The 26,878-nt window shown below is 42.1% G+C and overlaps 1 protein-coding gene across 1 annotated transcript in view; it reads right to left on the reverse strand.

Annotated features, from left to right (window-relative positions):
* LOC140464750 (sodium/myo-inositol cotransporter 2-like) overlaps window positions 1-20,001 on the reverse strand; it is a 64,334-nt gene extending 44,333 nt beyond the window's left edge. Inside the window, exons 1-6 of the mRNA XM_072560244.1 lie at window positions 19,843-20,001; window positions 12,706-12,777; window positions 12,519-12,623; window positions 10,777-10,836; window positions 9,636-9,740; window positions 4,959-5,064 (exon numbers count right to left, since the gene is read on the reverse strand). Coding sequence (XP_072416345.1) covers window positions 4,959-5,064; window positions 9,636-9,740; window positions 10,777-10,836; window positions 12,519-12,623; window positions 12,706-12,777; window positions 19,843-20,001 — 607 coding nt within the window. The remainder of the gene's footprint in view (window positions 1-4,958; window positions 5,065-9,635; window positions 9,741-10,776; window positions 10,837-12,518; window positions 12,624-12,705; window positions 12,778-19,842) is intronic.
* Window positions 20,002-26,878: the final 6,877 nt, after the last annotated feature.

Below are 26,878 nucleotides of genomic sequence, written 5' to 3' on the forward strand. Positions count from 1 at the left end.
CTGGCAGGGCATTCCATGAACTTACGACTCGCTGAGTGAAGAACCTACCCCTAACATCAGTCCTGTATCTACCCCCCCTTAATTTAAAGCTATGCCCCCTTGTAATAGCTGACTCCATACGTGGAAAAAGGTTCTCACTGTCAACCCTATCTAACCCCCTAATCATCTTGTACACCTCTATCAAATCACCCCTAAACCTTCTTTTCTCCAAAGAAAACAACCCCAAGTGCCTCAGCCTTTCCTCATAGGATCTTCCTACCATACCAGGCAACATCCTGGTAAACTTCCTCTGCACCCGTTCCAGTGCCTCCACATCCTTCCTATAGTATGGCGACCAAAACTGCACACAATATTCCAGATGCGGCCGCACCAGAGTCTTATACAACTGCAGCATGACCTCAGGACTCCGGAACTCAATTCCTCTACCAATAAAAGCCAGTACGCCATATGCCTTCTTCACTGCACTATTTACCTGGGTGGCAACTTTCAGAGATCTGTGTACATGGACACCAAGATCCCTCTGCTCTTCCACACTACCAAGTAGTCTACCATTAGCCCAGTAATCCATCTTTTTATTACTCTTAAAGCATATTATAAGTTATTAAGATCTGTGGGACCACGGTCTCAGAAGGAGAAATAGAAGGCAAATGGATAAACATGAAAGTGAACATTAAATGGACTGTAAAGGAAGTGCAACCCAAACAGACAAGAAACAGAGACAAGCAATAGATGACAAACAAAATATTTAAAATGATGCTAAAGAGGGGAAGGAAAAGAAATGTCCATGAATATGATGAAATTGTTAAGAAAGTGAAGACTGCATTGAATGTTTGAAATGTTTTATATAGATTGAGCCGATATTCAGTGGAGTTTAGGACAATGAGAGATCATCTTATTGAAATATACAAGATCTTGATGAGACTGGAAATGATAGAGACCTGGAAGATATTTCCGCTTGTGGGATAGATGGAACTAGGAGGCATGGATTAAGAATATGGGGTCTCCCTTTTAAAACAGAGATGAGAAAAATTTCTTTCTCCTCTGAGGATCATTAGAATTCTCTTTCCCAAAGGCTGTGAAGGCTGACTCTTCAATTATATTCAAGGCTAATTTAGATTTCTAACAGATGGCAAGGATAATGAGGTGCAAACAGAAGAATAGAGGTGAGACAGCAATCAGATAGACCATGATTTGATTGAATGCTGGAGTAGGCTGTAAGAACTAAATGCCCATTCCTACTCGTCATTCCTATTATTGAGTCCCTGTGTAGGCAGGCTAAAGAGAAATGGTATAATGACATGTGTAATGAAGTATTGGAGCTGGAAAGAATTCAAATAATGAGATTATCCACCAGAAGGTAAAATCTTTAACAGATAGAAATACAGGGACAACATAAACTAATGGGTGCATAAAAGTCAAAGACTGTGATATATCATTTGAAAGTGAAACAATAGCAAAACAATGGTTGCAATACTTATTAAATATATAGAGACAAAGACGAACCAAATTGATATCAAAGGCAGGGAATTATTTGAAATTGATGACCACAGGAAAAGTTTGAGACACAGATGAACAACAAAAGAATAATGAACACCCTTGGAAAGACAGATTAAAAGTGATAAAGAAATTAATGATCAAAAATATACCAAGTGATTTAAGATATTCACTGTTTAAGTAAACTAAGAATCCTTATGCAATGAAATACAATGATCTTTGAACAATAAGCTTAATTAGTCGTCTCAGTAAAGTTATCTTGAAAATCATATTAGAAAGAATCAATAATACATCCGAAGTAGAAATTGGTGAAAAGCATTCTGGATGTAAACCTGAAATAGGAACGAGAGACGGAGTATTTAAACTAAGAACAATCTTTGAAAATCTACAAGAAAACAAGAATGTGTGTTTCATGAGCTAAGAAAAATTTTGATTTTATTTATCACAAAAAATTCTTGAAGTTTACTGAATTGTGACTTTGACAGTAAAGATGTGAGATTTATCCATCACCTTATATTGGTACAAAAAGCAAGCATCAGGCTAGAAAAGGGGCAATCATGTATTGCTTCATTTAAGAGAGAAGTGCAGTAAGAATGTATACTATCAATCAAATTATTCAATTCATGCACAGAACAATATTCACTGGATTAGATGTATTTCATGGTAAAAATTTGCAGCAAAAGCATAACAAAACTGGCATGCTGATAATGCAACATGTAACGCAATATGTAAAATCAGAAGAAGCCCTACAAGATATTGTTGAGTAAGTACATTCTAGATACTTAGAAATGATAGTTCAAAGCAACCTGTTAGAAGAAACTAGATTTAAGACTGAAGTGGATGGTGTCACAATGGAACATATTGTATATTGGACACATGATAACAGAAGATGACAGATGTGATGCAGCAGTTAGAAGGAGAATAGAAACAACCAAAAGTTGTTTTGCGAAGATGAATGATGTGTTAACAACAAGAAAACTCACGGTTGTAACAAGGGAAAACTCACAAGAATGTGACATTCTATCCACCATCCTGTATGCTTTAGCAACCTGTACAATAAGTGAAGACCTGTGGAAGGAAACGGAACTTTTGAAATGTAGGTGTTAAAATGTATATTAAAAATTCTATATATAAACCATAAGACAATTGAAGGGGTGTTTCAAATAGTGAGAGCAAAAAAAATCCTAAAAATTGACATTCAGGAAAGAAAATATCAGTATTTTGGCCATTGATCAGATTTGAAAAATAACAAAGATCTCTCCTAGTGGGCAAAATGGAGGAGGCAGTAGAAGGCACTGTTGGATGACAGAGATCATGTGGTGGCTGCAGAGGAGCTATCATGATGTGTGAGAATGACACAAGACAGAAGAGCAGGATATACCACAAAAGCATACCTCCTGGCAGGAGTAACTATGCATTGGTAACAGCAGAGGACAATGTCTTAGTTGAGCTGTTTCATAAGTAAAACAAACTTTTTTGTTTTTACAGCTGCTGCTAATGCATCACATTTTTCACTCAAGAGGTGTCTCACAGTTTGCTTTTGTCCACCTATTAATTGTTGGGATTGTCATAGTTTCATTGCTATTTGGATTAAAAGCAGAGTAAACCTCTAAGTGACAATCTTAGTTATATGCTATATGGGCTTAGTGTTGGGCTTACTGGGTTGAGGATCTTATCTCAGGAAAACTAAAGAACAGGTAAGACCACAGTTCCCAGCAAAGTTATGTTTGTGATAATTTGACAAACATTGGGCAATTAATAAAGTTTGATTAGATGGGTTATGTGTGATCAAGAATCTTAAGCTGATCCTCCCTCAGAATGATTAAAAAAATAGGAACTAGAACAGATAGATTTAGCTCCTTGGAGATCTTATAGTAGCCGATATTAGATTGTGGCTAACACCAAATTCTATTTAATCAGTTTGATCCAATTGATACCATTTCCTAATAAAAACCTGCTAATCCTAGTCTTCAAAATATCAATTGTTCTCCAATAGCCTCAGCATTTTGGGGAGAAATTTCAGTTTTCTCCGACCAACTTCAAACAAAATTCTTGTCTCTACTACTAAGGTCATTCACAAGACCTACTCTGACTTTTGGCACCATTTACTGGGATGGTGGACAGTCTTGAATAGATTTAAAATTGCATTGATGAAGGATACTTTTAATTTTAATTGACATCCTATTCCAGATAACACCTCAACTTACCTTAGTTAAAAATCACACAACACCAGGTTATAATCCAACAGGCTTAATTGGAAGTACACTAGCTTTCGGAGCGACGCTTCTTCATCAGGTGGTTATGTCCTCCACTACCACCTGATGAAGGAGCGACGCTCAGAAAGCTAGTGTTGGCCTATAACCTGGTGTTGTGTGATTTTTAACTTTGTACACCCCAGTCCAACACCAGCAGGTCCAAATCACAACTTACATTAGCATACAGAGCATTCCACAAGACAGGAATCCTTAAATGCATCTTTATGAATCACCTCAATCACTTACAAATCACAACTTCCAAAATCACACCATCTGTCTGATAGTAAGTGGTTCAAAACTAGAAAACACAATCTAGTATAATGCCCGAGTGAGAGTGTGCTACATGGTGTCATCTTTGAATTGAGACTCGAAGTAAAGTCACCATTTTCATGTTCGGGTGAATATTAAAACTTCCATATTATTAGAAGAAAAGCAAAACATTTTAAAGTAATGCTAGTCAGTCCCTGGCTCAACAGTTTTCTATAGTGAATAACTAATTGTATTGGAAAAATCAGTCACAGTAACTTCCATAGAAAAGATGTTCTATAGACAGACTGGTATATTCTCAGTTATGAGTCACTGTAGATAATTGTTTGCAAAGGAATTAAACGACCACAAAGATGGGAATACTAAAGAAATGGAAAATGGTTTATGGCAACACACTGACACAGACTGGGTGGACTGTTTCTATGTTTTAACATGCCATGATTCTGAGAGGCTTGGAAATGGTTTTACTTCTTCTTGTCTTCTTGAAACACTCAATTTTATGACAAGGCAGATATACAGTCCAACCTCTGGCCTGTTTCCTCCATAAGCAAACACAATCACTGAGAATGGGTGAACTATTACATGGTCTTATGATATTACTAAAATCTTTTCCAAGTGCTTTACAGTCTTCATAGTTCTGAGTAGTATCACTTCTGATCAGGCCAATTTGAGATCATGGTCAAATTCTTACCATTGCATAAGGAATCTCATAAAACAACTCTCTCAAGAAACATAATTCCTGATGTACAAAAGGTAAATTGTTTAAAAATGCATCACTTAATTGACAATGCCAGCTGAGCGTTTTAGTAGAGAAAACATTAATAATTGCAAATGGGTAAGAAACAGTTATCAACTTAAGAAAACCAGAATTCAAGGAATGGCACTTTTCCAATAGTAATAGTACTAGGTTGTTTTATATGTTAGGCTGGGTGACAGACCTACCTCCAATGGCATATATTGTAGTAAGAAAGAGTAACCCAACCACAGAAATGTACAGATCCCATTGCAAAGCAATGTGAATAATGATGGCTCCAGCATAGATATCAACCTGGACAAAATACATCATAAAATATATTACTCAGTAACATTAACCAACATGAAAAATATTTCACTAACTGCATTGTTGATTTCTATTGTGGGACAGTTTAGTGTCTGGTTTGTCTACAGTGTGGCGTAACTAAAGAAAGAGTAGGGAGCTGTCAGGTATGTATGAAATCAATGGGAATTGTGATTAAGGAGCGACGTAAAATGAGCTGCTAACTCCCTACCACCCACTTTACACAATCAAAGCCAAGACCTATCTAATAGCTTCTTGTGAGAATCCTGTTTCCTTTCTTTTTCTTTTTCGTCCCTTTATTAATTTTTATGAGCAGAACAGAAATATCCCCAGAAGACTTAATTATCTCAGAGATGGTATTCTCAATTTTGGATCTTTCCTGAGTTAAGTGTTCAGACACTTCCTCTTGAAGTTGCATTTTTCTCTCCATTGAGCTGAGATTTTATCACCATTAATTCGATAGAAAGTAAAGCTTTTCACTGTTCTGCGAGACTTTTCTGAATAGTTTGCTGTAGTTTTTGTTGTCTATGCTCTATGACTGATTCAATGGATTGTGACTAATGGGAGATCACAGCATGCTGGTGTAATAGGTCTGTGGAGACCTAATTCCCCATTGCTAAGGAGAACTTGACAGCTTGCATTCAATAGAGCAAAATCTTAAATTCTTGCTCTGAACACCATTGAAACATTTTAAATTCTGTTTAGAGGTTTGCTGTGTCACAATTTAAACAAGGGCATTTTTTGGACTTTCTGACAATGTACCTTGCCTTGCTTGCTATTGATCTGCCACATGGCCTAACCATTTATTTTTCTCAAGTGAGTTGAATTGGTCTCTCAATAGTTTGTCTGTTTACCAGCAAGCTGTATTTACATTTTTCATTATTTACATTCTTCAACACTGTAAAGTAACAAAGATAATGATGGTTGTCTCAGGCACATTAGTACAATTGAAGAATATCTACCATGCATTTCAACAATAAATTGACTTGTTTGTTGTCAATTTAAGCATGATAGGCCTCGTGCACAATGTATGTCATTGTTGTTCACTGTGTCATGTTAATACTGATGGACAAATATTCAGTTGCTTATCAGGAACTAAATAATTCCATGAGTTTTTTTTCATTTGAAGCAGCAAAACACACTATAAGTTACGAAGCAGACATTACAACAACCGAGTGGTTTCAGCATGTGTAGCTTGCAATGGTTATCTAACTGGTAGACAGAGTTACAGTATTGTATATAACATACAGAGTTCTTCAGGAAAACACTTTTAAAGGAAAAACACAAATATAACATGGGACACTTATCCATGGTATTCCACTGGGCTGTATCCTAGGTCCGTTTTGTTGGCAATATGTGACATGAAGCATGACACTAACAATGCCATAATCACAAATCAATGCAGCAGGTAATGAGCAAATGGGAATTACAAGAATTCAGAGGGCTATAGAAAAATTAAGCAGATGGCTGAATTGAGAGAAACAGGGAATTATGGTATACCATAATTCATACTTCCATGCAGAGCCTGGCTCAAAGGGTCTGAGGTCAAGAATTATTTTTGTGAAGTATTCTTTGCAAACAAGAACTTTCTAAGTGGGATGTGCACCCGTGATAACAGAAAGCTATTGGGTTTTATGGCCTTTAATTTCTGGCTGCCGGACTATGAAGCATCTCAAAACATCTGCAACGATCTTCTACAATGTCTGTCTGGTCTTGCTTCTCTTAAGGATTCGTGTGGTAGGAAGTGTTCCCAAAAAGGGTGGTATGTTAATTAGACCTCCTCCTTTGATACTGATCCCGATCCAGCAAGATGACCATTATCTGCTTGCAATTAATTCTAACTGGAAACATAGTACATTGAAACATAGAATATAGAAGAGGAGTGGGCCCTACATTCTCCCTGCTACCTGTTGTAGACTGACAATAATAAACAGCTGTTGCAGGTTGTCCCAACTGGCAGACCAATGCCGATATATCAGTTAAGCAGAAGTTATGTCACTTTGCTTATTACTTCCCTCGATTCCTTTAAACTGCTACCTACGGTCCTGAACATTTTTGAGGATCTGCGTATTTCTGTTTGGGCTTGCACTAGTTGGAATACTTCGCACAGCTTATTGTGAAGTGTCAATCTTTGTGTTTCACTGCATTTGTTCCCTTCAGCTTCAGGAGAAATCTAATGGTTCAAGGATAGTTGCTGGAGAGCAGCCTTATGTCTCAAAGTTCACCATCACCATTCTTGATGGATTTCTGGCCAAAAAGGATTAGAAACATCTTCCTAGCTCTCTCTATTGTTTCAGTCTTAGTCATTCACTGTTTTGTCTAAAGATTGATCAGATTCTCTACAGTGTGGAAATAGGCCCTTTGGCCCAACAAGTCCACACGACCCCTCTGAAGAGAAACCCATTCCCCTACCCTATATTTACCCCTGTCTAACGCACCTAACACTGTGGGCAATTTAGTATGGCCAATTCACCTGAATTGCACATTGTTTTGGATTGTGGGAGGACACAGGAGCACCCAGAGGAAACCCACACAGATAGGCAGGAATCGAAACCAGGTCCCTGGTGCTGTGAGGCAGCAGTTCTAACCACTGAGCCACCGTGCCACCCACGGTGAGGTGTTTGGCCTGGAAGCAGAGATAGGCAAGAGGTTGAGAAACCCTACCACAGACTGCATGCCATCCTGTGCCAAGTCCTTTCAAATAAACGTTTATGTTTTATTTGCAGGTTGTCTTTTGAAGGTGAAATTTGGGGTGTTATATGCATTGTACCCTACTATTTGCCCTCAGTGACAGAATATTGTAAAATGTGGAAAGATTTCTGTGTACGCTTCACAGGTTATACCACTAAGGGAGCAGCAGATGAACATTGACATTAGATCCATGTCTCCAAAGGAGGAATAATACAGAATGCCCTGAAATTCCATGGCGGAGTTTCTGCCGTATGCTGTAATTCAGCGTATTCCAGATTTTGAAGGATGTTAACATTATGGAGCACACAGCTGACCACTTCACACTTCTTAACCTGCTTCAGCCTGTGATGTAGGGAACGCCCTTACTTCCACAATGCAATCAACGCAGTAGAACTGATGCCTGATTCGTGAGATAGATTCTGGATGGATAAATGAATAGGAAGGGTTAAAAGGGATATAGGCCAAATGTTGGCAAATGGGACTAGATTAGCTTAGGGTATCTGGTTGGCATGGACAAGTCTGTTTCCGTGCTGCACATCTCTATGGCTCTCATTATGTGCCTGCTGTTTCTATCTGGTTGGAATGCAAGAAAGGGGGATATCAGTCATCTATATTTGTTCTTTCATCTCATGCTTTTGTTTTCAGAGGAGGGCTGAGACCAGTGGATGTGCTCCCTGAATACACAGTGTTGCTGGCATGGAAGTGGACATTCACCTATATGATACTTTCGCATGCTTGCATACTGACAGCACCTTTATCAACAGCAGCTGTGGAAGCGGTGTCTATCTTCATTGTTATAGGAGTCAGCAGAGTCAACTAAGTGTAGTTGATGCACGCTGCCCCATCAGGGATCCAAGCAAAGCACCAGGTCCTATCACTGTGTTTGTCTCTGCTGAAAGAGAAGACAGTGTAATCTCCTCTTCAGGACCCAACCACAGTGTCATGAAAGCCACTGGCAAGACTGTCGAAGGGCTCCAGGTCAACTTATAGGAGTGGCCCAGTTCAGCAATTATCTCCTTGTTAAACATGACTCCCCACCCAAACATGCTCCTGAGTCATATGGAAGTGAGAGAAGTGCTTCTGAAAAATCACAAATATAAACAGAGTTTCTGAAACCAACATGAAATCAGCTGGAATGATTGATCAACTTCATGACAGTAACACCCCTTCTGTTCTGGTGCATGCACAACACACTCATACGTGAGCTCAGGCCACCCTGTGGCCCACACCAGAATTGGCTGGAAGTGCAGCCAGTGCCATTATCCTGCTCAGGGCCTACTGTAACATGACCCAGTTTATACCATAGCTCTGTATCGCAAATGATTTTCTGTTCTACTGAAGTCAAAAGGAAAGGAAATAGATCATATATGAAATGAGCTATTGGTTTGTTATTGCACTTCTTGTGATACAATCAAACAGTATTTGGACCGTCCATGTTGACAGAATGAAATGGTCAAGGATACAGGGTTTTGCATATGAAACATAAGAACTTAAAAACCAGGAGCCTGCTCTGCTATTTAACATGATCATGGCTGATCTCAATTCAGCCTCGATTCCACTTTGCTGTCTGCTCTCCATAACCCTTCAACCCACCATTAGTTAGACCTCCATCTGTCTCCTCCTTAAAATTATTCATAGCAATATAGTATATGGAGAGTTTAGCACTGAGGTATATTGTATTTTCAGGATACCAGATGGTGAGAGACAGTGTGCTGGACCTACAGTGAATGTCAAGTAGTCACAATGTGGGGCATGCAGCGGAAACCTCAGTTTTCCCAATTGTTTACTTCATAATCAAATCAAGTATTCTCAGAAACACCTGCAATATTTATAATACATGTGGAACCTTCAATAAAAAAAAACAGACTTACTGCTATCTTCGTGAATATATAGATAATCAAAGAAAGTAAAGCTATTAAAAAATGAATTCTTTGGCCTCCAAATCGTTTCAGTAGATATTCAGGCATGGTGGTGACCTGCAGAGAGATAATATGTTCATCTTAGGGCAAACATGGAAATTGAGATCGAACCATTAATCGCAAACCCAGAGGCCAAACAGAAGAATTTGATCTGAATTTCACTGCTCTCATCTAAGTATAGGAACCCGAATCAGATTACATTGTCTTTGATCAGGCAGAAACCTTTTCACTTCTCCCACAGTTGCTATTGGAAGCAATAATGTCCCATCATAGGGTTTTTTTATTAACTGGATACAAATAAATGAACCAGGACAGCATTTATTGCCCATTCCTAATTGCCCTTGAGAAGATGGTAGTGAGCTCTTCTGGAACTAGTGCAGTCCACAGGAATAGGCACAAACAAAATGTTAATAGGAAGGAAGTCCCAGGCACTTGGCAACAGTGATATAGTGAAGTCAGAATGGTGTGTGGCTTGCAAAGAAATGTTCAGTTGGTGGTGTTCCCATGCATCTGTTACCCTTACCCTTTTTGGGTGGTAGAGGTTGTATGTTTGGAAGAAATTGAAGGAGCCTTGGTGAGTAGCTGGAGTGCATCTCGCAGATGGTACACACTGCTGCTTCTCTCTGTCAGTATCATGCCGGCTAGATATGGATATGGAGGCAGATGACTTGTGGTTTCCATCAGTTTAAAAAAACCATATTCTCACAAACCATAACCAGAGTTACGGTTTATGAGAACTGAGTAAATCAAACTCTGTTCTATTTGTTTGAACTGCTATTGTCTTTAAGGACCCAATTTGTGGGAGTGAAGTTGGTCTTTTTGCAAAATTGGTGATTTTACAAAGCTGCCGATTTGTCCTCACCTATTCAGCTACCTTTCAATTACCTTCCATAGCCTTTCCATCCCAACAATCCTAATTGTAATTCTTCATTAGTAGTCTGTTCCTATATTTTGCAGAATCCTGCTTTGAAACCCCCTTCTCTGGGGTTAGACAAAGTGTTGAATAAAGGATAACATGTTAAGTAGGAACAGGAAGTTTGATTTTTGTGAAAATGATTGCTTTGCATTAGAAGTAGTTAAAATGCAATCTTACCCCTGCTGCAATGTATATGGGTAGAAAAAGCCAACCTAGTAACATCAAAGCATACATTCCCTATAAAAAGGAAAAGTAAAGGAAATTATCATGGTATGATCTTGCATTACCTGATATTACAGCATTATTCTTTCACACAAAGGAAGTTCCTTTCACCACCAGAAACAACAGTCTTCCCCTAAGTTCTCGTCTTCTCTCCCCTCCCTCCAGACACAGCTATTCCCTCCCATCAGATGCATTCCCACACTGGACACATCTATCCTACAGCCAGCAGACACAACTATTCCCCTTTTCCCTCTCTCTACCAGACAAGAATTCCAAGCCTCAAACTTGCACAGCAGTTATGAGGCTGGTTCAGTTCAGTTTCTGGTCAATGGTAACCCCCAGGATGGTGATAAAATTAGGTTTATTGTCACATGTACTCAAGGACAGAATTATAGGAGTACAGTGAAAAGTTTACAATGTCGATGGCAATACCATTCAATGTCAGTTGGATTTGTCCTGTTTTTTGTGGGCAGGTCAGATTTGGACAATTCTTCACATTGCTAGGTTGATGTGAGTGATGTAGCTGTAGTGGACTGGCACTGGAAGAGTTTGGCTCAGAGTGAGACTAGTTCAGGAGCACAAGCCATCAAGACTTCTGCTGGAATGTTGGCAGTGTATATAGTCTTAGTAGTACCCTGTGTCTTCAGCTGTCTCTTTGTTATCATGAAGAGTGAATCAAATTGGCTGAGGACTGGCATTTGGGATGTTGGGAATCTCAGGAAGAGGCAAAGATGGATTGTCTACTCAATACTGCAGGCTGAAAGTGGTTACAGATTCTTCAGCTAAGCTTTGCAGCTCCAGGCCTCAGTGCACTCCTGACTCCGGGCCTCAGGGTGCTGCTCCTGGCACTGGGCCCCAAGGTGCTCCTGACTCTGAGCCTCAAGGCAGCTCCGGGCCTCAGGGTGCTCCCGGCTCCGGGCCTCAGGGTGCCCCCGGCTCCGGGCCTCAGGGTGCCCCCGGCTCCGGGCCTCAGGGTGCCCCCGGCTCCGGGCCTCAGGGTGCCGACTTTGGGCTCCAGTCAGAAACAGTTACTCTCCCCTAATTGCTGCTGATAGGCTCACCATAAACCTACTGCAGCACACATGGAGATTCTAATAATCCTTGAAGATCTTCCACTCATGCTCACCTGTATTTGAAACTCTGGTTTCAAATAAAACAAAAAGAAAATTAAAAAATTGAAACCAATAAACTTTCAATTTATATCATCCTGGTCTATGATCCTTCTTGTGTAACGTTATGTAATTATTAATAAATGACCTATAAATTTGTCTACCTGTAGAACATATGTCAGTCTGCATGAAACCCTCTGGCAGGCTGTTTGTAGCCAACAGCCCACAGCTCGGGTTCTAATATATATTCAGTCCTGTTCCTTGTAACCCTTGGTTTATTTCCCTGGGGAGCCCATACAAATTCCTTTTGATATCACTCGTTATCTCCTACTCCATCACTCTCACTGGCAATTATTTCCAGATTATTACCATTTGCTGCTTAATGTGTTTTTTCACATTCTGTCTGCATCACTTGTCTAAACCTTAATTCCTGCCATATAGCATGAAGTCACAATTTAACCACAATCTCATTGAATAGCAAAACAGACTCAAGACATTGATTGGCTAAAGCCTGTTTCTATAACTGAATGCTTTGTTTTAGTCGGAAACTTTTTACAAGTAAATATTTCAACATGTAAAATAACTTACACTCCACTCGAACACACTAACAGCAATTCCAGTGGCTGCTCCACTTCCAGCCAACCCAATGAAATGGCCACTTCCCACATTGCTGGCAAATAGGGTTGCTCCAATCTGGGCAAAAGAAATAGAAGTCTGAGACTAGGCAGTGTCAAATGCTGGTTGTCCAATGTAAGCTAGGAATCCAAATACTTACTGGCCACCAAGACATATTCCTTCCTGCCAAAAAGTAGCCTCGAATAGTGTTCCTCTTTGACTTGTACATGGACTAATCGAAAAAATCAGAAACAATATATCATTCTTAATCTAATACAATGCTGTTATTCGAAAGAATTAGACCTTAACCCTGGAAAACTATCTCTGCCTCCTCATCTCGATTTCCTAATTAGGGACACTCCTTTAAACCTCTTTAACTAAGCTTTAGATTGTCTAATCTAATACCTTCCTCATGTGGCTTAGTCTCTTTTTTTCAAAGTGTTCTTGTCAAGTGTCTTGGAGTATTTTATTCTGGTGAAGGTGCTCTATGAATGTTGTTGGTTACAGTGTAAAGTTACATGTCTGCATTGCTTTGTTCTGCAGTGAGTCTGAGTAACAGCAGTGCAGAGCTGAGGACCTTTGGAAAGCCAAGTCTTTAGGATACTTATCCATCCTGTTAGCAAGCTTTGATAATACAATATTTAACTACAGATCACAGAAAACTGAATACTACTTACATTAAGTTAAATAAAAAGATAGAATATCTTGAGTTAAAAAGGAATGAGAATTGAAAACATTGGTGGAAAATGGTCTGGAAGCAATCACTGATTCTAATCACATGACATATTATAAAGGAATTTTTTTGTTAAGAAAGTGCACATCAGCTACAAAATTAAAATGTGTCGTGCCTAGATGTTTGCTGCTATGGGTGTCATTTAGATTCCAAATGGCATTGTTAGCACAGATGCACGAAGAAGGCATTCAGTGTATTTGAGCTGAAAATGTGTTGCTGGAAAAGCGCAGCAGGTCAGGTAGCATCCAAGGAACAGGAGAATCGATGTTTCGGGCATAAGCCCAAGGGCTCATGCCCAAAATGTCGATTCTCCTGCTCTTTGGATGCTGCCTGACCTGCTGCGCTTTTCCAACAACACACTTTCAGCTCTGATCTCCAGCATCTGCAGTCCTCACCTTCTCCTATTCAGTGTATTTGGAGTAGTCAGCTTGTGATCTCAGTCAGTATGCAACACTGATCTGACACTAGCAGTGTGTATTCTGATGTCATAGAATCCCTACTGTACGGAAGCAGACCATTCAGCCCTTCACACCCACACTGATCTTCCAAAGACTTAATTGACCTGTACCAACAAACGCATCCCATTTCTCCAAACAAAACCATCACAATGTCATCTTGCCTTCAATACTGGAATAAAAACTACCACCAAAAACAAACCAGTGCAGAAATAACCATGTTCTTCATATACGCCCAGCCTGCCTGCCTTTGACCAGCCCAGTACTAACCCAGTAGCTGTAGCATGATTGGTGAGAGGCTGCTGACTATCTGTGGGAGAGACTGCAAATGGCCTGGCAGGATGACCTGATGAGGCTTTGCAAAAGAAGGTGGGACAGCACCAGCTCAGTGTGAGAGCCAGCAGTCAGGCCTGGCAAGTAGTCATCCTGAGAACAACTCTGTGACCCACAAAGCCACTGCCACTCACCCCAGGTCAGCACTTCAGCAATTCCAGAGATCAGCTACAGCACATATTGCAGACTTGCTCGAAGTACCTGCAAACCTCTTTGAACACTGGTCTCTGTTGCCATGACAGCAGCAGTTTGAGCTTGCACTGTATCATCCAGATATTGCAATCCATCTGCTGATACTGGCAGATGAGGTATTGGCCATCAATTCCTGTATGATGGTTGAGTCTGCCAGAGTTCTCCTGAAGTTGGCCAGTATTTCCACTGAAGGGTTAAGCTCAAGTTTTGCACCAAGCCCTGTGTATCACTGCATGTCAGACCTCTCTGTCCATCTTGACAGTGTCCATGGGCTCTCTGGCAGCCTTGCCAAATATTGCTGTGTGCATATGTCTTCTGTAATGTGCCTCTCCATCAGAGTCTTCATCTACAGCAGAACTTCTGTGGGATATTGCAGACCAACAAAGACATCTGCACAACTCCATCACTCAGCTGCAGTCTGGTGGCTCAGTAAATGCAGATTTTATCTCGAAGTGCACAAAGTCTCAGTGTCCAACCTGGTGGCTGCAAGGGTGAAAGCAAGTCAGAGTGTTTCTTCACCATCAGTCGTTTCTTCTTTAATTCCTCCCAGACCTTGCACCACTTCTTGGTCAGGTTGTGATTCTTTGGATATTTGAAAGGAGTGAGGCACAAGGGTAAGTTCCGGGTGAGTGGTGGTCATGGAGGGATCACAGACTGCTGACTAATGTGCAACTCCTAAATCAGAAGGGATTGTGAAATGACGGGAAATCAAGAAGGAGGATTAGGTTTTAAAATATCACAACCTTTAGCAGGTTCAGCCCACTGCTGGTCACAACCTCAGTATGTTTTCATTCACTCATAGGATGTGGGCATTGTTGGCTTAGCTGACATTTATTGCCCGCCCCTAGTTGCCCTTCAGAAGTTGGTGGTGAATGGTCTTCTCAAACCACTGCAGTCCATGCAATCATTACAATGTTGACAAGTTCTTGCTCCTCCACAGAATGTACTATCCCTTTAGGGGTGAGACTGCCTCTAAATATGATTACACTTGCATGAACGGGAGTCCCCTGTTGCAGAATCCCCTGTGGCTATTCATCAGTATAGTTAATGCATCTATCTGCCAGGTAAATGGCAATGTCACATGAGATGTCTATCCCCATGTATCAGGAGTATCTGGTGCAGGTAAATTGCAAATCACAACTCCAGTGCCTATTTTTGGGGGCTATCCAATTTTATCTGCCTCATCTCTTCAGATTTCTTTCTAATGTTGGGCCTACTAGTGACTCAGGGGATAAAATAGGTAGATGTCCATTGCAACACTGAGCCATTGGAAAGGACAATGGGTCACAGGGACTGAAGAGATCAAGAGAATGGATCACAATTGAGATGAGTGACATGAAAATGTGGCTGTGATCAGAAGAGGGCAAGGCGATGAAGGGGATAGCAGAAGCATCATCATGACCAATGCAGGGGCACGTGGGGAGAGAACAATGGATCACGCTCAGGAGAAGCCAGAGGACTATGAGAAGGAAGGAGAATTCAACATGTTCACAATTAATTCGGGGGGGATCTTAACAGATTTGTGTACCAAGGGCTAGAGAGTGATACCCTGGTTTTTACTCTTTCATGAGTTGTGAGCATCACTGGGAAAGCCAGGATTTTTTGCCCATCCCTAATTTTTCCTCAAACTGAACAACTTGCTAGGCCATTCATGGACTGTTAAGAATCTACAATATTACTGTGGTCTGGAGTCACATGTCAGCCAGAAAAGGATGGCAGTTTTCTTTCACTAAAGGGCAATAGCAAATGAGATGGTTTCCATGGCCGTTACCATCATTGGCACTAGCTTTAGATTCCAGATTTATTGATTAGCATTTATAACGCTACCAGTTGCTATGGTGAGATTTGAGCTCAAGTACCCAGGATTACCAATCTATTAACATTACCATCTTACCACTCTCCCCCTGCCTCTGAATAGTTGTCAGGGATTGCCCTCTCACAAACACCATCCCGAACCCCCAGCCCTCCACCCCTATCACTCACTTAATTTAAAATCATAAAAGTCATGGTGCCTTTGGTCCAGGTCTTTGTAATGTTAGTTTCTGCCCTAATAATATTAATGGTTAAGGCTAACAAGTCTGGAAATCAGGTAACTGCAATTTTGGACTCAGTTATTGTGCACACTTGCTCAAAATCAAACACAAGTTGATTAGCATCACATCTTGCTATTCAGTCTGAAACTGGACCTTTGCAGCTGGATTTTTGCACAGACCTCACTCCCTCACCCCATTCCATTCATATCGGACTGGATTCAGGGGGGAAGGAAGCACATGTCTTTATTGCCTCCTATTTGCAAGCCGACTTGCTTGTAATAGTGAACTGAGTTAGCAGATCACAGTGATAGACATTATTTGAAGAGAATATCATCAAGTGACTACAGAGTAAGGATCTGATTACAGCCATTTTATTGGAAGCAGCAGCTTTATCATGGAGATGGGGTAATCTTTCACTAAAATTTAGTTGTAAGATAGTGCTAATCACTGTGCCACCCTACTACCTCACAGTATCAGAGACCTGGGTTAAATTTCCTCCTCAGACAACTGTCTGTGTGGATTTTACACAATCTCCCAGTGTCTGCGTGGGTTTCCTCCCACAGTCCAAAAATGTGCAGGTTAGGTGAATTGGGCATGGTAAATTGCCTGTAGTGTTAGATGTAGGGGAATGGGTCTGGGTGGGTTGCTCTTTGGAGGGTCAGTGTGGACGTGTTCGGCTGAAGGGCCTGTTTCCACACTATAAATAATCTAAAAAAAATTATTGTTGGGGTGAAAGTGTTGAATCTTTGTTTTCTGTATAAATATTGAAGTGTTTTTTGTTAGATAGATAGATAGATAGAAAAATACAGCGCAGTACAGGCCCTTTGGCCCTCGATGTTGCGCCGATCCAAGCCCACCTAACCTACACTAGCCCACTATCCTCCATATGCCCGTTTAAATGCCCATAAAGAGGGAGAGTCCACCACTGCTACTGGCATTCCATGAACTCACGACTCGCTGAGTAAAGAATCTACCCCTAACATCTGTCCTATACCTACCACCCCTTAATTTAAAGCTATGCCCCCTCGTAATAGCTGACTCCATACGTGGAAAAAGGTTCTCATGGTCAACCCTTTCTAAACCCCTAATCATCTTGTACACCTCTATCAAGTCACCCCAAACCTTCTTTTCTCCAATGAAAACAGCCCCAAGTGCCTCAGCCTTTCCTCATACGATCTTCCTACCATACCAGGCAACATCCTGGTAAACCTCCTCTGCACCCGTTCCAGTGCCTCCACATTCTTCCTATAGTATGGCGACCAAAACCGCACACAATACTCCAGATGCAGCCGCACCAGAGTCTTATACAACTGCAAAATGACCTCAGGACTCCGGAACTCAATTCCTCTACCAATAAAAGCCAGTACGCCATATGCCTTCTTCACTGCACTATTTACCTGGGTGGTAACTTTCAGAGATCTGTGTACATGGACACCAAGATCCCTCTGCTCATCCACACTACCAAGTATCCGACCATTAGCCCAGTACCCCACCTTTTTGTTACTCATACCAAAGTGAATCACCTCACACTTACCCACATTGAACTCCATTTGCCACCTTTCTGCCCAGCTCTGCAGCTTATCTATAACCCGCTGTAACCTGACACATCCTTCCTCACTGTCAACAACTCCACCGACTTTCGTATCATCCGCAAACTTGCTCATCCAACCTTCTAGCCCCTCCTCCAGGTCATTTATAAAAATGACAAACAGCAATGGTCCCAAAACAGATCCTTGCGGAACACCGCTAGTAACTGCACTCCAAGATGAACCTTTATCATCAACTACTACCCTCTGTCTTCTTCCAGCCAGCCAATTCCTAATCCAAACCTCCAACTCACCCTCAATAGCATACCTCCATATTTTTTGCAGTAGCCTACCATGGGGAACCTTATCGAACGCCTTGCTAAAATCCATATACACCACATCTACTGCTTTACCCTTGTCCACCTCCTTAGTCACCTTCTCAAAGAATTCAATAAGGTTTGTGAGGCACGATCTGCCCTTCACAAAACCATGCTGACTATCCTTGATCACATTATTCCTATCCAGATGTTCATAAACCCTATCCTTTACAATTCTCTCTAAGACTTTGCCCACAACAGAAGTGAGGCTCACTGGCCTATAGTTACTAGGGTTATCCCTACTCCCCTTCTTGAACAAGGGAACCACATTTGCTATCCCCCAGTCTTCTGGCACTATTCCTGTAGACAACGAGGACATAAAAATCAAGGCCAATGGCTCTGCAATCTCCTCCCTTGCTTCCCAGAGAATCTTGCGATAAATGCCATCAGGCCCAGGCGACTTATCTATTTTCACCCTTTCCAGAATTTCCAACACCTCTTCCCTACATACCTCAAAGCCGCTCATTCTAATTAATTGTGACTCAGTATTCACATCGGCAACAATGTCCTGTTCCTGAGTGAATACTGACGAAAAGTATTCATTCAGTGTCTCCCCAATCTCTTCAGCCTCCACACGCAACTTCCCACTACTATCCTTGACTGGACCTATTCCTACCCTAGTCATTCTTTTATTCCTGACATACCTATAGAAAGCCTTTGGGTTTTCCCTAATCCTACCAACTAAGGACTTTTCATGTCCCCTCCTTGCTGCTCTTAGCTCTCTCTTCAGATCCTTCCTGGCTACCTTATAACACTCAATCGCCCCAATTGAACCTTCACGCCTCATCTTTACATAGGCCGCCCTCTTCCCTTTAACAAGGGATTCCAATTCCTTATTAAACCACGGCTCCCTCACACGACCCTTTCCTCCCTGCCTGACAGGTACATACTTATCAAGGACACTCAATAGTTGCTCCTTGAACAAGCTCCACATATCAATTACGCCCTTGCCTTGAAGCCTACTTTTCCAAGCCACGCATCCTAAGTCGTGCCTCACCGCATCATAATTTCCCTGCCCCCAGCTATAACTCTTGCCCTGCAGTGCACACTTATCCCTCTCCATCACTAGGGTAAAAGTCACCGAATTGTGGTCACATGTCACTGAATTGTTGTAAGTATATTGGCAGCTCTTGTGAAAATGTTCGATTTCTGACCTCTACACTAAACAATAGAGAAACAAAACCTATGATCTATCAAGCTGTGCCTCACTCTGGGATCAGACTTGTTCAATATTATCCTCAGTTGGGATGATAAGACTACCCAATGCACCACATCACCTCCCCAGATCAATCACATTTCCCAAATAAATGCTCAGAATTGGCCTTTTTACTGGCTTCAGCATAAATCCATGCTTGCTAGTTTCATGGCGGTTTAAAGAAATTGTCAAAGGTGCCCACAAGCAGCCATTTTGATGTCCTTTTGATTTAGGAAATATACGTAGAAAATTCAAAAGTGGCATTTACCTTACCAAGAAAATGACTGGAAACAAATGAAATGAAATCCTTGAGATAATAGGTTCCATCCCTAAATTCCAACTGCAGTTATGCATATTTTCCTGATCCATCTGCACTGCACCTCAAACTTAGAAGACATTTTAATCAAGAGTGTGTTTTCAGCCAGTAGTTTAGTAAGTAGATGAAGATCTTACCCAGACTCCTACAAATATAACAAGTAAAATGTAGAGGGACAGCACAACAATGTCAATCTCATTCAGTTTCTGATGCATGATGACACATTCTTGAGGTTCCAATGTACTGGCAGGGGCGTTGTCTGTCCTGAAGTAAGGGTTCTCTGTTGTTGTCTTCATACTTCCGAACTTGAACATAAAACAGAAGAGGAGAAAGTGAGGACTGCAGATGCTGGAGATCAGAGCTGAAAATGTGTTGCTGGAAAAGCGCAGCAGGTCAGGCAGCATCCAAGGAACAGGAGAATCGACGTTTCGGGCATAAGCCCTCCCTTCCTGAAGAAGGGCTTATGCCCGAAATGTCAATTCTCCTGTTCCTTGGATGCTGCCTGACCTGCTGCACTTTTCCAGCAACACATTTTCAGCATAAAACAGAAGAATAAAGTAAGTTTATGTAAATAGAAAATGTATTGTCTGAATAGACTCTGATTGAGCTGCTTGAGTGCATTAATTAATAATAAGTCAGTGGGATAATCAAAACGTTAGTCAAAGGAGGAGTGAGAGGAATAGACTCTCATGCATAGAAGAGAACAAGCAGTTTAAATAAAAACAAAAGATTCAGGAATATTTGTTTTGTGCAGGATTCAGTTGAAATTCTATGCTACTTAAAAGGAATTAAAACTCTTGCTAACTGAAGGGCTGTACTAACAGTTAGATTTTTGGAGCAGTTGAGTCCAAAAGAGAGGGTCAGATTTCCTAGTTGCAAGACACCAGGCGGTAAAAACAATAGCATGAGGAGAATTCTGAATCTAAGTGGCTGTGTTTAAACCTCTGTTGAAAAGGGGAATCAAGAACAGGGGGACAATTGTCTTACACACTTAATTGTAAGGGAGTGTTGCTGAACAAAGAGACCTTGGAGTGCAGGTTCATAGCTCCTTGAAAGTGGAGTCACAGGTAGATAGGATAGTGAAGGAGGCATTTGGTATGCTTTCCTTTATTGGTCAGAGTATTGAGTATAGGCATTGGGAGTTCATATTACGGCTGTACAGGACATTGGTTAGGCCACTTTTGGAATACTATGTGCAATTCTGGTCTCCTTCCTATTGGAAGGATATTGTGAAACTTGACAGGGTTCAGAAAAGATTTATAAGGATGTTGCCAGGGTTGGAGGATTTGAGCTATAGGGAGAGATTGAATAGGCTGGGGTTGTTTTCCCTGGAGAATCGGAGGCTGAGGGGTGACCTTATAGAGGTTTATAAAATCATGAGGGGCATGGATAGGATAAACAGACAAAGTCTCTTCCCTGGGATGGGGGTGTCCAGAACTAGAGGGCATAGGTTTAGGGTGAGAGGAGAAAGATATAAAAGAGACCTAAGGGGCAACTTTTTCATGCAGAGGGTGGTATGTGTACAGAGTGAGCTGCCAGAGGAAGTGGTGGAGGCTGGTACAATTGCAACATTTAAAAGGCATCTGGATGGGTATATGAATAGGAAGGGTTTGGAGGGATATGGGCCGGGTGCTGGCAGGTGGGACTAGATTAGGTTGAGGTATCTGGTCAGCATGGAAAAGTTGGACTGAAGGGTATGTTTCCGTGCTATACATCTCTATGACTCTATGGAGGAGGTTTGAAGGAACCATTTTTTCCAGAGGTATGTGGAAGTCTCAAGCCATCTCAATTTGCAAACCTTTGGAATATGTTGTGGTTAATCCTGTAAATTCTATGAAGTACCTATGAAGTCTATGAAGTATCATAAATTCTATGAAGTATTTGGTTTGAGTAGAAGTAACTGTAATCATTGTACTTGTAATAACTTTAATGTAATGGACTATTAAGATATAGTTGTCAGCTTCAACAGTATTAGATTTTGCTGTGGTTTTCTTTTACAACCTTATAGCTTGATCCTTTTAAAAAATACCTTGATTTTCAGATTTACAAATCAAATGATAAAATTATTATCGGTCTCTACCAAGATCAATACAATCATAACAATGGCAACCAAATGAGGGAAAAAATATTTTACCTGCACTACTTACTGTGCTAAATAAAACCAATGTTTAACTTACCTAGCAATTCAAAACTGGGCAACCAGTAAGCTCTGAAGGCCACCTGCAGCAGCAGAATTGTATTAAATCACAATCTATAATCTTATGGTCCAGCATATCATCTAGTCTACCAGTCTGATCAAATCAGAGAATCAGCCCTTGTTCAATGAAGAATGCAGGAGGGTATGCCCCAGGCATTCCTAAAGATGAGGTGTCAACATGATGAAGCTATAATAGACTCCAGACAGGGGTGGCAGCATGCAGTAGACAGAGTTAAGTGACCCAAGAACCAATGGATCAGATCCAAACCCTGCATACCTGATCCAGTCATGAGTTGTGGTAGACAATTGAACACTTAACAGTAGGTGGGACACCACAAATATCCTTATTCTCAATGAGTGGGGCCTAGTATATTCGTGCAAAAGACAAAGGTATGGTACTTGCATGCACCTTCAGCCATAAGGGCTGAGTGGGTGATCCAAGTCAGCCTCTTCCTAAGAAACCCAGATAAAAGTCTTCAACTAATTTGACTCACTCCACGTGATATTAAGAAACAGCTGAAGACAATGGATATAGAAGACATAGGCTGACAACATTCCAGCAAAAGTACTGAAGACTTGTGCTCCACAACTAGCCAAAACCCTCCCCAGCTGTCCCAATAGAGCCACAACACTGGCATGTACCCCACAAGGTGGAAACATACCATGGTATGTCTTGTGTACAAAAAGCAGAACTAATTCAACTCAATTACTGACCTATCAGTCTACTCTTGATTGTCATGGAAATGGTCATCAACAGTTCTATTAAGTAGCATTTGCAAAGGAATAACTCATTCACTGACATTCAGTTTGGTTTTCTTCAGGGCCACTGGGCTTCTGACCTCATTACAACCTTGGTCAAACACAGACAAACAAGCTCAACACCGAAGGCGAAGTGACATTAAGGCAGCATTTGATCAAGTGTGTCATCAAAGAACCCTAGCAAAACTGGAGTCAATGTGAATCAAAGGGAAACTCCTCTGTTGTTTGGGGTTATACCTAACACTAAGGAAGACAGTTGTGGTTTGTGGAGGTCAATAATTTCATCTCAAAGGCATCACCACAGGATTCCCTCAGGCTAGTGTCCTAGGCCAACAACCCTCAGCTGCTTTTCCTATCACCTTCCCTCCATCATAAGGTCCAACTGAGAACATTAGCTATTGTTGTGCAATGTTTAGAATTACATTTTTCAATATCCTGTTTTAAATCATTTCATGGCTTTTTTCTACCTCTTTCAACCTTACAATACTCCGGGCACTGGGCTAGGAACCCAGAGGCTCAAGCTAAACTCTGGCGACATCGGTTGAAACCTCACCATGACAGCTGTTGGGATGTAAAACTCCGTTAATAAACCTACTCCCACAGAAACTGTGAAAGTGTCACTTTCAATGCTGTAAGACACCATTGGAATCATGAAGGTCCTTTGAGGGAAGAAATCTGCCATCTTTTTCTGGTCTGATCTACACATGACTGAAGATCTGTAGCTGATCCCTAAGTTGTCTTCTGAACTATCATGTTGCAAACCACTGAGTTTGGTGAGAAGTTGGGGTGTAATAAATTCAGGCTATGCCATTGATGCCTACATCAACTAGAAGGCATACATGTTTTAAACAATCTATACCTTCTCCCAGTCATTGCAGGCTGTGTATTTAACCCTATTGGCTGTGGAATGCTGCTATTAACGTCTCTAATTTCCTCTCCCCATGAGAGTCCTCTGTAAATTCAGCTCTCTGACCAAGCTTTCAGCCACTCAACCCATTATATCAGTCTCAGTTCTGAATCAATTCTTATACTTTTCTGAAGCACCTTTAGGATGTTTTTCAACATTTAAAGTGGCTAGACATAAAATACAAGCTACAATGTTAATCGTGCTTTAAGGCAGAAGATTGTTACCTCATTAAGCTGTTGGATGAATGATCAAACAGCTTTGTATGCTTTTCTTTCCAGTTTGGGAATATTCTGCTGCTCCAGTTTATTAACAAATGTTAGCAATGTTGTTCTTAGAAGTTCTTCCTTCCTAATGGCCCTGGGACGTACATTGAAACCATTTGGTTTCAAGTTGTTGCCTCCGAGGTGGTGGAGGTTTTAATGCCAGACTTTTGAATTTGCACCCAAGTTGGTCCAGTTGAAGAATGGCAGTTGGTGACAGTTGGATAGAGTGCTTCTCCTCTGTTTGAACCTGATTGGCTGTTGGTTGCTGGCTCCTATTGTTTGTTTGGTTGATTTTCATTCTGTCACCTCTGATTGGCTCAAGTTGTTTTGTTCCATCTCCCAATCTCCTGAGGCTTATACAAGTGTTTGGGGTAAATTGTCTGACACACAGAAGTGGTCTCACGTTGAGAGCATTACCTTACTTAAATGGGCATTGGTGGCACAGGATTCATTCTGTTAGAGTAGCACTTAGTTTTGCATTTTGTTCCTGCTTTTATCTGTCAACTCTTTTTTGTTTGGAACAGGTACTAAACTCTTCATAACTGCCTGTAGCTGCCATTTCTTTCCTGTCCACTATTGTCACTTCTCATCTTTCACTATTTCCAGGTCTGTAAGTGTCAGCCATTCCTTTTTCTTACCTGTAACAGTGTCTGCCTTTATCGGCAACACTTGTTTTTATATTCTTAGCACTACCCCATGCCTGTAACGACAGCATACCATTATCGTCTGCCTGCTACATTCACCTCTTTCAGAACCCTGACAGTGTGAGGAGAGAGAGCAGTGAGACCCCAGGACCCTGACTCTGTGATGAGGGAAGGGAGACAGGTCAGACCAGAGAGAGGACAGGGAGCATACTGAGAGAGGACAGGGAACAGAGGGAGGACAGAGAAGAGAGGGAGAGAGGACAGGAAGCAGAGGGAGAGAGAGAGCAGAGGGAGCAGAGAGAGAGAGAGAGAGAGACAGGACAGGGAGCAGAGAGAGTGAGAGGACAGGGAGCAGAGAGAGAGAGAGAGGAGAGGGAGCAGAGAGAGAGAGAGCAGAGAGAGAGAGAGAGAGAGAGGAGAGGGAGCAGAGTGAGAGAGAGGAGAAGGAGCAGAGAGAGAGAGAGAAGAGAGGGAGCAGAGAGAGAGAGAGAAGAGAGGGAGCAGAGAGAGAGAGAGAGGAGAGGGAGCAGAGAGAGAGAGAGAGAGAGGAGAGGGAGCAGAGAGAGAGAGAGAGAGGAGAGGGAGCAGAGTGAGAGAGAGGAGAAGGAGCAGAGAGAGAGAGAGAGGAGAGGGAGCAGAGAGAGAGAGAGGAGAGGGAGAAGAAAGAGAGAGAGAGGATAGTGAACAGAGAGAGAAAGGACAGGGAGCAGAGAGAGAGTGAGGACAGGGAGCAGAGAGAGAGTGAGAGAGAGAGAGGACAGGGAGCAGAGAGAGAGTGAGAGAGAGAGAGAGAGAGAGAGAGGACAGGGAGCAGAGAGAGAGTGAGGACAGGGAGCAGAGAGAGAGAGGACAGGGAGCAGAGAGAGAGAGAGAGAGAAGACAGGAAGCAGTGAGAGAGAGAGTGAGAGAGGACAGGGAGCAGAGCGAGAGAGAGGACAGGGAGCAGAGCGAGAGAGAGGACAGGGAGCAGAGGGAGAGAGATGACAGAGCAGAGGGAAAGAGAGAGAGAGAGAGAGAGAACAGGGAGCATAGAGAGAGAACAGGGAGCAGAGAGAGAGAACAGGGAGCATAGAGAGAGAACAGGGAGCAGAGAGAGAGAGAGAACAGGGAACAGAGAGAGAGAGAGAGAGAGGGAGCAGAGAGAGAGAGAGAGGAGAGGGAGCAGAGAGAGAGGTGAGGGAGCAGAGAGAGAGAGAACAGGGAGCATAGAGAGAGAACAGGGAGCAGAGAGAGAGAGAGAGAACAGGGAGCAGTGAGAGAGAGAGAGAGGACAGGGAGCAGAGAAAGAGAGAGGAGAGGGAGCAGAGAGAGAGTGAGAGAGGACAGGGAGTAGAGAGAGAGTGAGAGAGGACAGGGAGCAGAGAGAGAGAGAGAGGACAGGAAGCAGTGAGGGAGAGAGAGAGGACAGGAAGCAGACAGAGTGAGAGAGGACAGGGAGCAGAGACAGAGTGGACAGGGAGTAGAGGGAGAGAGAGAAGACAGGAGTAGAGAGTGAGAGGACAAGCAGAGAGAGAGAGAGAGGACCAGGGAGCAGAGAGAGAGAGGACAGGGAGCAGAGGGAGAGAGAGAGAGAGAGAGAGGACAGGGCGCAGAGGGAGAGAGAGAGAGAGAGAGGATAGGGAGCAGAGAGAGAGAGAGAGGACAGGGAGCAGTGAGAGAGTGAGAGTGAGAGGATAAGGAGTAGAGAGCAAGAGAGGACAGGGAGCAGAGAGAGGGAGGACAGGGAGTATAGAGAGAGAGAGAGAAAGGACAGGCAGAAAGAGAGAGAGAGAGGACAGGGAGCTGTGAGAGAGAGAGAGAATAGGGAGCAGAGAGAGAGAGAGAGAAGAAAGGGAGCAGAGAGAGAGAGAGAGAGAGAAGAAAGGGAGCAGAGAGAGAGAGGACAGGGAGCAGAGAGAGAGAGGTAGGACTGGCAGCAGAGAGAGAGAGGACAGGGAGTAGAGAGAGAGAGAGAAAGAGGACAGGGAGCAGAGGGAGAGTGGACAGTGAACAGAGAGAGAGGGGCGAGAGCAAAGAGGGAGAGAGGACAAGGAGAAGAGTGACAGAGAGAGAGGAGAGGGAGCAGGGAGAGAGAGAGAGAGGATGGGGATAATTTAGGGCTGGATGCAGTGTGAAACAGGATGTGCAGCGAGAAAGTGTGAGTATCCAATTCAGTCTGATCTACCATGTCCAGAGACATCACAGGAAAATAGGCAATTGCTTGGGTGTATTTACTTCTTTATCTTTCAAATACACTAATAATAATATTTGCTTGTAGTTAGGGCTTTTCTAGCTGTGGTGAGTGATAACTCATCATTTTGATGGAACGAGCAAATTAGAAGCAATCACAAAGTCCTAATATTAAGTAACAACTGAGTAGCTGGTGCATGTTCTTGTCATTTCTTTTTAATGAGAGTTTATTCC

This window comes from Chiloscyllium punctatum, chromosome 40 (assembly GCF_047496795.1).
Source record: "Chiloscyllium punctatum isolate Juve2018m chromosome 40, sChiPun1.3, whole genome shotgun sequence".
Taxonomy (NCBI): domain Eukaryota; kingdom Metazoa; phylum Chordata; class Chondrichthyes; order Orectolobiformes; family Hemiscylliidae; genus Chiloscyllium; species Chiloscyllium punctatum.